The 12,848-nt window shown below is 41.7% G+C and overlaps 1 protein-coding gene across 3 annotated transcripts; it reads right to left on the reverse strand.

Annotated features, from left to right (window-relative positions):
* Positions 1-50: 50 nt before the first annotated feature.
* LOC117919287 (ankyrin repeat-containing protein ITN1-like) lies at positions 51-3,606 on the reverse strand. 3 transcript variants are annotated; one of them, XM_034836428.1, is made up of 9 exons: positions 3,458-3,606; positions 2,814-3,344; positions 2,572-2,721; positions 2,350-2,436; positions 2,008-2,070; positions 1,798-1,923; positions 1,509-1,694; positions 929-1,257; positions 51-833 (listed from the first exon to the last, which is right to left on the reverse strand). In XM_034836428.1, the coding sequence occupies exons 2-9, from the start codon at positions 3,313-3,315 to the stop codon at positions 231-233; spliced, it is 2,046 nt and encodes a 681-aa protein (XP_034692319.1). In that variant the 5' UTR covers positions 3,316-3,344; positions 3,458-3,606; the 3' UTR covers positions 51-230. The 3 variants fall into 3 exon arrangements, with proteins under 3 accessions (XP_034692319.1, XP_034692320.1, XP_034692321.1); XM_034836429.1 differs by having other exon boundaries at positions 2,814-3,357; XM_034836430.1 differs by lacking the exon at positions 1,509-1,694.
* Between the last annotated feature and the right edge of the window lie 9,242 nt (positions 3,607-12,848).

Here is a 12,848-nt window from a genome sequence, read left to right on the forward strand (position 1 = left end):
GAATAGAGCTTTGGAGGCCTTTACGGGAATGCATGGGGAGAATGGGAGGCTTAACGAAGTCACCATTGTTTGCGTGTTATCAATCAATTTGATAAGAATCTGTACTCCAGGAGGAAGATTACAGTCATATATAAATTTGAAAGACACAAAACAACTGAAAAATTACATCATCATCAGATCTGGCCACCACCATGGCATAAGGTCCTCCTTGCGCCCAGATCGAAAGCAATCTACAGATACTCCTTGTATATACGCTCAGGCACCTTACGAAATGTAGCCTTCATAAGATCAATAAATAATGGAAAGTGCTTGAGAACAAAGTATGCCATTACCAAGCCGGTGAGTGCATATACCGGAATTGCAGCATATTTTAATTGATGCTTAAGCATCAAGAAGTTCCCAGAGCAGAAACAGGTCAACATGGCCGCTATGGATATGAAGAGAGAGGTTAAACCAAGCAAAAATTTCCTCGGCAAGTTTCTAGTAAAATCTTGGTTTTGGTCCTTGGAGACGAAAATGGCGAGGAATATTAGCAAGGAGATCATTGAACAGCTAAGAGCAAGTAGGGATGACATTGCAAAAATACTGAAAGCCAGATGGTGTAGAAGAATTGGTACCCCTGTCTCTTGGTTTACTCCACCAGGCACAGAGGCTGATGAGGCAAAGGCAACAGTTGCTATGAGTGCTGCAATGAAAGAACAGGAATTGGATGTGCTATCTATCCATCGTTTGCTTTCATCTTCAAGATTTGCATGGTTTTTTTGGAAGATCTCATCTGGAGTACATTCATCCCGATTTTTCCTAATATCAAATTGCACGGAATTCTGCACGTACTGCATTGAACCAAGTGCATAATATAAGTTATTATTGATCAGTTGACAGTAATTTCTCAAAAGCTAATTTAAAGCTTGGCTTGAGTTTTGCATACCTGGTACCACTTGACTTCCCACTGCATTTGCAACATGCTGGTGGGGATATGCTGGCGGTGGTGGTACCCTGCTAGCTTTCCAGCTAGATGTAATGCAGTATTTTTGCGGTAATCAACAGCACGAAATGCAATTTCTCTATCAAGAAGATGTTTTCTGTTGAGTAAGAAGTCATATATATGTGATTGCCTATTCTCTACTGCCATCAGCACTGTGTTCTTCCAATTTTCTTTGTGGGTGTCATTAATGGCCATGGGAAACAGTTCCAGGATTTTCGTTACCATTTCCATGATGCCATTCTTTGATGCAACTAGTATCGGCGTCTCCAAAGCTGCAAAGAAAACAAAATTCATTCTTCTACTACAAGAGAAAGCCCAATTGACCGACAGACTGATAGCAATGGTCAAAATCTGAAGAATTTGAATTGTGATTACTCTGCACCGGATCTGCCTCTCCTCAATATCGGTTAAAGATATTGGAGAGGGTGGTCAGTTACCTTGTCTCCGCATCTTTCTATATATATATATATATATATATACCAAGAAGTTTATTTGTAATGAACAGGGTTGACATAGAGGCTACCTCCTCCCCTTCGGAAGTATCCATACTCTGAAATACAACAATCATGATGACGTCGGCTTGGCTCATCATATTTGGGATTCATTTTATATGTATGCCTCTCAGCATGTTCAAGTAGTTTGTTCATGATCTGAAGAGACCACACATGCATCTCCTTTTTCTCTTTTAGCTTCTTTATCTGACTTGAACCTAAACATGTATCCACAAAGAAACAAGAACGTACTTTGAACCTATATTGTTTTGGAAATTAATACAAGAGAAATTTGGGATGGTGATTAATATGGTGTTATACCTGGCAGCACGGAGATGATAACCAGCAGTACTTGGGATACAAGAAGCTTGATGAACCTCAGGCATCTGCCATATTTTGAGGGGAATGGTATGTGTCCTTGAGCTCCAATATTGCTTGAATTATGACCTATACAAAGTTGTAGGAATCAGTGTTTCCTTGAAGTTGCTTTTAAGATTGCTTTAGCCTAAATCAAGTAGATCCAACACTCACCATGAAGTTCAATACCTTGCCCTTCTTCAGGATTCTCTTGATCCAAGTGCTTTTTAGATTTTCCTGCATTTTTTTCCACTAGTTACTTGGGGTACAGATTGGTCACAGCACACATGAGCAAGAAAGCACTGAAAGAGGGATCGATTGACATCTCTTATGCTGAATTATGACCATATTTGTTACTGTCTCATAGTAATTAACTACCTTGACAATGAATTATGACCATATTTGTTACTGTCTCATACTAATTAACTACCTTGACAATGAATTATGGTTGCAGCATTAAGAAGTGAACAGGAAGCCACAAAAAGAAAAAAATTCTTCTAAATGATTCAGTCCCACCTGGTAATTTAATCATCTTCTGTAGTTCTTGAAAGATGTTCTTCTTTGCTTTGGGAGCCCCTGGGACGAGCTCTTCAACAAAAATACCTTCCAATTTGATTAACAAGGGCAACTGTCAGAAATTTATGGCCTTGATGGAGATATAAGATACAAGATAACAAATGATGCACGCGCTGGATTCAATTCAGCCCCAAGTTTTTCGATTGGTAGGGAGAATCTTACAATGATACATGATTTTGTTGAGCAAACTGAAATGAATTCCGCTTCTGAATGCAGTAGGCTTCTCAGCTAGGACATGCAGAGGGGAGATTCCTTCACGGTCAAAAGAGTCCATGAGATCTTCCTCCTTTTGAATAATTTGAAACGCCAAATCTGTCCGTCCACCACAGACCATGATTTAACCTAATATTATAATTAAGAAATAAAACATGTAGACTGAAGAACAGCACCCCAATATTGCTTACCCATGTGTCCTCCTTCAATGGCAAGATGGAGAACGTTTTTACCATCGTCGTTCTTACAGTAGCCAGTGGCTGTGTTGCCTTCACACATACTATACAACCAGAGGAAAGCCTCTTTCTTGCCATAGCGAACTGCCCTTAAAAGGGGCGTATCACCCTCTCGGTTGCGGCGACCCAACAGTTCTTTACACTCATCAGTGATGCATTTGCACATGGATCTGCTTCCCAGTGAGGCTGCCAAATGGAGAGGATTGTTCCCATCTCCATTCTCTATAGATAGAACATCCCATAGATGCCCATTCTTAGCAATCGATTTCACTAGTTGTTCTACTGTGTCTTCTTGCTCACATGAAACTGCTATATGCAATGCTGTGTTCCCCGATTGGCTGATCTTGATCTTGTGAGCTCTTTGTTCTCGCTCGTATATCTTTACAACTTCTTCCCAACTGCTGGCCAGGCTCTTCGCTAACTCAATCTTAAGACTAGCCTCCAGATCAGAAACCATTGTTTCTTAATTAAATATAGATATTAAACCTGCAGGATCCAACTACATCTCTATGATTATAAACTAGTTCCAATTTATTTCACCTCTTGACAAATTGAAATTACAGGTCAACAGGAAGGCATAATTGAATAACAACACTCACCTACAAGGCTAAAGCAGCCCCGTCCCTTATCCGCAGTTGCCGCTCAGCACCACCCACCACCGTGGCCGTAAAACTCCAAATCCTCAAGAGTCAACCCCTTCTGCTTCCTGGTCTTCCACCGTCTCCTGTCTTTAAGTCATCACTAATAATGATTGTACCGACTATCAACGCGGTTAGGAGGAAAAGTCACGAACAAAAGGCCAAGATAAAGATGAAAAGTAGGATAAACGGAAAAGTTAGGAAAATAAATATATATTTTTTTATTGGTAGATTATTTGTAGAAAAATTGAGTGAAAAAAAAAATTAAATTAATAATGATGTAGTTCTTGTTTTTTATGGTTAGAATTAGAAAATATTTATAACTTATATATATAATGTATATAAATTTTTATTGGCATAAATTAGAAAAAATAAAGTTTATTTAATTTTTTCCTCATAATACATGTATTTTTATTATTATTTTTCCTCTCACTTTATACCTATTTGGCTTCTTATTGATTTTTGAATTACAATTTGGAGATCATTACAAGATTATTTTGGTCCCAATACAATTATTAAAGGTCCTTTAAGATTAGTTTTTTTAGAGTTCATTTTCAAGGATTTTAGGGCTTTTGAAAGCGTGACTTAGGACGAGGACATGTGACCTCATCCTATTCTTCCTTTTTATATTTTAAAGCTATTTTCGGGCTCTTTGTGAGCAGCTTCCTTTTGCCACCTAGAGAGGGCACTTTTCTACAGACTAGTAGTAGGCTACAGGGGGATAACCAGCTCTAGTGAGCAATTTTTTGGCTGTTATAAAGGAAATAGAGAGAGTGGAGAAGCTGCTGCAGAGAACTGATCTTAGAGGGACCGAAAAAGAAGAAGAAAAAAAAAAAGACACGCAGAGAGAGTTGTGGGTTGCAGAGGTTGGTTAGAGTGCAGTGAGGTAGGAAGTGTAGGGATCCTTCTAGGTTAAGAAGGCTTTAGAATAGTGTGAGGCAGAGGGTGGGAGGATTCGAGGTTTTAGGGAGAGGCTTACATAGGAAGAAAAGTTCACGGAGAGAGGATTTTTAAAGTAAGGTTTTGTTTTAGGGAAGAGGGATTCTCTGGCTGGGCAAGAACTATGAAGTTGCTTTTAAAGGGATTTTCATTTTTTTGTTGGTTTTCCCTGAAAAGAGGAGTATTGAGAAGTTGAGCAATCTTTGCTTTAAAGGAACTCGCAAGTAAGTTTACTATGTATCTCTTGTTCCTTTTCACTACCACTATTCTTTCATCTCCTCCTCTTGCTGTTTGGGGTTTTGTTTGCTTGTTTGGTTATGGATAACAGAAGCTACACATGAGTTTTGTTGATTTTTGGCTTGTTCATATTCTCATTGTTATTGTTTCATTCATTGTTCTTTTTAGTATTATTTGAACTTAGTGAAGCTCTGTTTCATTTTGACTTATTTGAAGATATTGGTCGTCTTTTTCTTATTTGAATCTGCTAGTACTCTTCCCACCAGTCCAAGCCCATTGAAAGAGCATCAGATGTGGCTTTTCTTAGTTCATATATTGTTTGTTTGCTTTTTTTGGTTCTCCTCTGTTCTGGTCTCTGTTATTTATCTTTAGTTTTTTTATGCACTTGATCTAGGGAAGTGAATTGATGAATTAATCAGTCAGAGGTGTTGACGCGAGGTCAACTGAGGCCAAATCCTCCTTGTGTTGTGCATCTCAAAGCTTTTACCCAACAATGGGGAACTGGGTAAGCTTCTTCCCTGCACAAAGGATGTTCGGATAGGTGGTCCGGGCACGCCCCTCCGAAGGTTAAGTTAGACACAGGTAGGTCAGACCCTTTCAAGGAGAGAATAAATAGGCCAGCTTAAGCGTGCGTACCTGGGTTATGCTTTAGGAGGGTTTTTTATAGTGCTCAAGAGAAAGCCACTGTAGTGCTGAATAAGTACTTTGACCTTTTCTATAATGATGGTTGCCCTGTAGGGGCCAAGACAATCATTACAGTTTTAGGCGGCTAGTAGGTGCTGTCAGAAATTGTATCATGATGTAGTTGCCCGTCATTTCAACTTGTTGGAGGTATGGGGCAATGTGTGATAATCCATTTATATGGAAGTAAGGATTGGGGAAGATCCCATCAGCCACTTCCATGTCAAATAGAAATTATTACACATAGCAAGGAGGACTTGAAGGTTGGCTGGAAGACGTTGCCCGCTAAGGGAGCCTGGTGTCATTTGTCGTGTGCCTATGTGGTCCAACTGGAAGGTTCTGGATACTGTGGCAATTATCCGGGCAGTATTGAAGGGAATGACACATGGACTGACACGTGAACTAACACGTGGAGGGGAGTCCCCACAATGCCCCCTTTAACCCGTGTACCTATGTCCGAACAGAAGTGGACGAGTTATATGTCTCTTCAAATCACCCCACCGTTTATGGGACACGTGTTGTTTGGGGGATTCAATGAGGGTCGCTTTCATCGAGGTCACTGTCAGGCAGTGTGTCACTTTGGGGTGCGTTTCCAAGCGGTTTGCCTTTTAGGATACCTAGGGTTTTGGTCTCCTATAAATAGGAGACTCCAAGCCTTCTAGGTTACCTTTTTTTGGATATTTCTTGTTTTGGAGCTATTCCTCTCCCTCCAGTCATCTGCATTTCCACTGCCTTAACTCCGATCGCCACTCACCCTTTCTTACGATCTTATTGTTATTCCTAATCCTGCTTTAGGCGAGCCTTGTTTCTACAAGCTGATGCCTTTTCTAGATAGTGGCAAGCCCACTCTTCTTTTTTATTGGTTTATTTTTTCTCACTGTTCATTTGTTTGTTGTTTGGGGTTGTTTTCGGAGTTTGTGATTTTTTAAGTGCAAAATGGACGTTGCGAGGTCCAGAGTGTAAGGTTTTAGTGTTTTTCTTAGAGAATGTCGTTGTCATTGGGGGAGGAGAGGGGGAAGGGGGTAGGGTTTTTTTGTGTCTTTCTCTTTTTGCTTCTTTTTTAGTGGTCTCTCAAAGGGTACACACAAGCATTTTGTTCTGCAATTGTTGTTGTGGTATGATCGGGGAGAATCTTTGGTTAGGGCTTGCTTTGCAAGCTGGGCTAGGTAACTTGGTTAAATGTGGGCTTTAAACCTACATAGGTTGATTGTTGTATATCTTAGGCACTGTCTATTAGCAGAGGGGTCAGGTGACTGTTTCTAACGATCGGTGTTGTGCCATGCAGGTCTCACGCAGCCCCGTGCTTTAGTATGTCAACAAGAGGGGACATTGCTTCTATTAGCACAGTTGGTAGAGACCAGAAAGTTGGTCGAAAGGGTGCTAGTGTCGGACGTACCAGGACGGAGCGCCCAATCGAACTTTTGTCTGAATAAGAGTTCTGAGAGCGCTTTCTCATTCCGAATGGCGTTTTCGTACTTTTGGTAGACGATGATGCTACACCTATTGAGAAGCAGTCTCACAATGCCATCTACTTCACCAATGAGCAGTTTAATGTCGGGTTCCGTTTCTCCCCGCCTTAACTCTTCAAGTAGTTTCTTCACTATACCAAGATTCCTCCAACCTTCATTCATCCGAACATTGTTAGGGTGCTAATGGGGTGCAACATCTTAAACATGTTCTTTCATCTAAACCTCTTCCTATTAGAGGATCTTTTTGTTTACACAATCAAGAGAGTCGGAAATGAATATTCATCATGTCCGCTCACATCTCATCTCTCCAGTTGGTGACGGGGCTTCCAGATTCCAACAAGGGCGGGGCCATAGGGCACATCCTCGTTTTGGGTTCTTGGGCTGGCTTACTCAAGAGTCTGGACCTAGAATTTCACCTGCATCGCTCATTGCAAATTCCTGGTAGAATAGGTTGTAGTTTCCTCTGCTTGTTGCCTATAGCTTACTGACTGCAGACTTGTCATTGACATTTTTGTTTTGCATGGTGTAGCCAAGAAGAAAAGAGGTTGGCTTGTAAAATAGGTGGAGAAGGCCTCTTATGATCGTCTCAATAAGTTGTTCATGATATCTGCAAATGAGCGGAACTATCAGACCCTTTTGACGAATCGGAATCTATTGGCAATGGTCCGGGAACCTCGGTTGTACGTCCTTCCTCATCTGCTCCCAAAGGTCCTAGTGCCCGGCGAGCATCATGTGCTAAAGGACCTCCCTTTCTACGAGGTCGCACATGCTACAGACTTAAAGGCATGCCAAGACCGACTAGACCAAAGAGAGAAAAAAACGTGAGAAGGGGACGCTAAGGCAAGCTCCATGAGGAAACTGTCCGACCACCGATTCCACTGTCTGTCTCACGACCAAAAAGAAGAAACCGGTCACTCAACCCACTAAGTAGGTGTCGGCTTCTCCACTAGCATCTCTGCTTGCCTCAGCTCCTTCTGCATCTTCTTTTACAGCCATCACTGAGCAGGATTCAGCGGCTAACACATCTTCCATGGGAACGGATCCAGAAACGGAAATTGAACCTATGATGCCCTGCATCATCTATGAGGTAGAGGAAGAGGAAGACATGGTGGCGAACCTAAGAGTAGGCTTTAAGGAGAGGCAACACAAGTGCCTCTCTGAGTCTATCGCAGTCGCTCCTCCTTCCGCCAAGAAATCTTGCACGGAGGTACCTCGCTCGGAGCCCGTTCCAAACATTCCATTGACGCCAAAGCCCTAAGTTGATGCTACAAGGCCCAGTCGTGTGCCGGTCGCGAGGCCTCCTGTTGGAAAAAAATGCCCGTTTAGAGCGAGGCATGGCCTCTATTGGTCCAGATCCACTCAGTGACGACCCTATTGAGTGTGGGACCTCTATTCTTCCACTTGCTTAGGTGCCTCACACTCTCAACTGGGAGAAGATGACTGAACTACTGAAGCAGGTCCCCTGCTTTATTGAGACTAAGGCTCTTATGACCCACATGGGAGACTTTTTTTTTGCCACTAAGCGGGTCACGGTGGATCTAGACGGCGATTCCCTCATTTCCTTCATAACCCAACTTTCATTCGGCACCCCAGCATCTGTTGTCTCCGTATCCGGCTTATGCAGGATTATACAACTCCTAAGATGGTGGAAGTGGTAAGTCTTGCCCCTTTTTAGTTTATGGTTTCTTAATCTCTGATCACTTGACACTTTTCTTACTGTTATTTCAAGTGGTAACCGGCGCCCGCAATCTAATGCAACAGCTTGCTTTACTTTTCAAGCGATTGGAGGTTGCTGAGGCTATGAGAGCGTTCATTACCCAGCAAATGGACAATAGTGAAGAACTCCGCTCCAAACTGAAATTGGCAGAAAGTGAGCTTGTTGCTGCTCGGAAGGCTATTGACGAGGTAGTCGAGTCACTAAGGATGACAGAAATGGAGAGAGAAGCGACCAATGCTGAGGCAAGTCAATTGAGAAAGGAAGGGAAGGCGACTGAGGCTAAGTGCAAGGAAACTTAACAGGAGAATGAGCGACTGAGGAAGGAGGTGGAAGAACTCTGTGCGGGGTTTGGTACTCAAAAAGATAAACTAGAGGGTGAGTACCAGAAGCAAGTAAATAACATATTTTTCTTTGGCTACCGATGTTGCGTGAAGAAACATGGCATCACTCAGGATACCCCCAACTATCCTTTAGATAACGAGAAGACAATAGCCGACGATCCTACCTGGGAAGGCGGAGACACAATTGCAATCAGCCCTTTTGGTGGACAGACATGATATATTTGTACTCTTCCTTTAATTGTCCTGGCCAAAGATGGCCTTGTACTGAACAATTTAATTTTTAATACATGTTTCTTTCTATTCTTCCTGTATATTTCACTTTTCACAAGCCGAACTTACTGATAGTATTGTTTCAAGTTGGATATATTCCAAGGGTGAAGCAAGGACACTACGCCCAGTGTTTGCAGATGGTATGCTCTTGAGTCCCCAACCTTAGTCACTACATAGGGTCCTTCCCAGTTTTCCTGGAGTTTCTCGACCCCTCTTTCAGTCGTGTTCTCAAAGGCTCTTCTAAGGACTAAGGTTTTGGTTCTGAAAACGCATGGTCGAGCCTTTTTATTGTAATGGGTAATAGCTCTTTGTTGATAAAATGTCATCCAAATGGTCGCGTTCTCTTTCACCTTATCTGCCCAATCTAAGTGTTTTTCAAGATCTTGATTTTCATTCATTTGGCCTTGGATGACTATTTTGGTTATGATTACTACTCAAAAAGTGTTATTTGATAGCTTGTAATTAACTCTTTTAAACAATTTTGAGTAGTAGTTATCACCTTTTAACCCAATTAACATATTAAAGACCTTTGCAATCATTTCTAATCACTTTGTGTAAGTTTTGGTGTTTTTGTTAGTAAATTGACAATCCAAGATTGAGGAGACTTCTTTGGAATCCATGGAAAAGCAATGGAAAGCTCAAAACATGAAGAACCAAAGCTTTGAAGCTTTAAAGTCCTTTGTCATAAGCAAATTTGGAATACAAGGAGGGGAAGCAAAGAGAAATCTACCATGAAGCATACCTGAGGACATTCACTATCAGTCACTTTTGGAGCACTTCCTGGAGCTCAATTTATGCATACTATATGTCGTTTCGAAGCTCGGGAAGTTAGCAATCCAATGCTTCAAACGATGCACAATTTGGAGTTGAAATGAAGGAGTTACAGCCATTGGAAGCCAATCACTCCAAGTTGAAGGAAAATTTCGCACGACTGTGAAATCAGCCTTAGGCTGTGAAAATGGTGTCCTTTTGCTGCGAAATTTCGCAGCCCTCTTGCACGTACGGCTGTGGTGTTCTCCTGAAGCTTCTCGATATTTGCGACCGACATTTTGAGATTTTTTGCTTTAGATATTTGATGTCTAAATCCCCAAACTCTCCTTGTAACCCACCTATCATAAGATTCCTTAGTCTTTAAGCAAGAACAAAGGGTAAATAAACCCATATTTAATGCTTGTAAGTTTCCTCAGATCGGGAGGATGGAAGCTTGTACACAGACACTTTGTATAGTTTTTGAATGAAGTAAAATTCAGGGGCCTTTGCTCTGCCTTAACTACTTGTTTTTATTGTATATATTTACTTAATTTTTCTTACTAGCCAAACAAGCTCTGAGGAAGTTTCCTCAGAGAATGAGTGGCTAGGCTTTTAGTTCCTTGGAGCTAAGGTTGCCGGGAAAGATTCCAAATACAAGAATTGGTAGTTTTGTTGTTTCAGCCATTAATGAAGAGGAAGTGTGACCCATTAATGATTTCTATGTTTTTAGTTAACTTAAAACACCTTCAATTCACCTGAGCCAACACTTGGTAAGGCAAGTGATCTCCGTCCATGGAGATGTACTAGTTTACCTCTTCCGAGCTTTTGGGAGGTGACTTGAAGGTAGGATTTTCTAGAATTGCCAACACTTGGTAAGCTTTTGGACTCCAAGGAGACATCCATTAGTTATCTCTTGCGAGCTTGAGAAAGGAAGTCCAAAGTTAATGATCACCTTGAATGGAAAATGCTAGGTGAGAAGCACGAGCCGTTGCAAGTTGCATCAGTGAGAGGGAATTAGTGCTGAAATCCATTTAAGGGATGCATCTGTACAACACCGGTTAGAGAATTGACTATATGTTAATTCTCTAATGCGAGGAAATGAACCAAGTGACCGGAGCTCTGTTTTTGCATGAGGAGCCTCCCCTGTGAACCTAAAACTCCAAGGAATGTTTTTTTTTTCTTCATAAGTAATTTCCATTACTTTATTTTCAGTTAGCTTAAAACAAAACCATTTCCAACCAAAGTTTGTGTTTTTTCTTAAGCTAACCTTGTAATGAAAAAGCACCAATTTAACTATTAATTGGTATCAGTTGTGAGTTGAAAACCCTTCCCAGTGAACGATCCTAAAGCCACTATGCTATACTAGCTAAAGCTATCCTAATGCATGGTGATATAGGTTATAAATTTTGTTGATTACTCCCTCAATCAAGGAACACCAGCTGGACATGAATCAGCTGAGACACCAATTGGGAACGAATCAAGTTATGGGCATGCCTATCTCGGTTGGAATGATTGCTTCCATCCCATAGGCAAGGGCAAAATGAGTGGTTCTAGTAGGCCATCCGAGGGTTGTTCGGTATGCCCATAGAACCCCGGGTAGCTCATCTATCCACTTTCCTTTGGCCTCTTCCAGCCTTTTCTTTAGTGTAGTGAGTAGGGTTTTGTTTGTTGCTTATGCTTGTCCATTACTCTGGGGATAGCGGGACGTGGAATATAGATTCTTGATCTTTACCTCCAAACAAAAGGTTCTAAAGGCAATGCTATCAAATTGTAGCCCATTATCTGCTACAATTGATTGTGAGATCCCAAACCGGTTGGCGATGTTTTTCCAGATGAATTTGGAGACGTCTTTATCTTTGATGCTCACATAGGCTTCTGCTTCTACCCACTTGCTGACGTAGTCAGTGACTACGAGCAGAAATTTCTTCTATACGGCTACAACAAGTAAGGAGACGACTATATCCATCTCTCATAGTGCGAACGACTAAGGACTCATGACCGGATTGAGGACTTCAGATAGCATTCAAGGAATGTGAGCGTACTTCTGGCACTAGTCACACTTTCTAACATAGTTGTCAGTGTCTTGCTTCACAGTGGGCCAATAGTACCCCTGCATTTGAGCGCAATGTGCTAAGGTACGTCCGCCTGCATGATTGTCACATAAGCCCTCATAGAGCTCGGTTAGGACGTATTGTGTTTCTAGATCACTCAAACACTTTGAGGTATGACCCCCCAAAAGATCGCTTGTAAAGGTTGTCTCCAATTAGAGTGAAGCGGAAGGCTTACACTCAGATCTTGTTCGCCTACTTTTCATCTCCGGGTAGTTCCCCTATCCGAAGGTATTTCCCAATTTTGTGTGTCTAGTCAATGTTCATCTCAACAATACTACATACGGATGTTGTCGCGATTAAGGATGTGACCCAGAGGTAGATGGGCAGTAGCATTGCCTCCTTTACAGGGAAAGTTGCGACTATTTCGGCCAGCGCGTCAACCTTTGAGTTCTCTATCCGGGGTACTCTCTCCACTGCCTATTCGCCTAGTTTTGCTAAGTTATCTTGTACTAGCTCGAGATAGCGAGCCATGCGCTCGTCCTTGGCTTCATATTCTTTTTGGATTTGCTCGATGACTAGTTGAGGATCACTACATATTTTCAATTTAATTGCTGCCAAAGTAAGGGCAAGGTCTAATCTGGCCAAGATCGCCTCATACTCAACTTCATTATTGGAGGCAAGAAAGCCGAGTCAAATAGTTTGTTCTAGCAGCTCCTCTGTTGGTGACTGTAAAATTAGGCCTACCCTTGAACTGGAGACTCTGGATGTTCCATTCACGTGAAGTACCAACCACTCTTCCTCAGAGGAGTCTGTTTTGAGGGATAGTTTTTGAGAAAGTTCAATTATATAGTCAGCCATGACTTGTCCTTTCAATGCCAGTCTAGACTGATATTTGAT

The sequence above is a fragment of the Vitis riparia genome, chromosome 7, assembly GCF_004353265.1.
Source record: "Vitis riparia cultivar Riparia Gloire de Montpellier isolate 1030 chromosome 7, EGFV_Vit.rip_1.0, whole genome shotgun sequence".
Classification (NCBI taxonomy): domain Eukaryota; kingdom Viridiplantae; phylum Streptophyta; class Magnoliopsida; order Vitales; family Vitaceae; genus Vitis; species Vitis riparia.

Bases quoted from the DNA above. Each gene is read 5' to 3' on its own strand.
- LOC117919287 (XM_034836428.1), bottom strand. From the start codon at position 3,315: ATGGTTTCTGATCTGGAGGCTAGTCTTAAGATTGAGTTAGCGAAGAGC. The intron at 1,924-2,007 runs GTGAGTGTTGGA...AACTTTGTATAG, and splicing joins GCAAGGTATTGAACTTCATG to GTCATAATTCAAGCAATATT. The intron at 1,258-1,508 runs GTAGCCTCTATG...TTTTCTTTGCAG, and splicing joins ATACTTCCGAAGGGGAGGAG to CTTTGGAGACGCCGATACTA.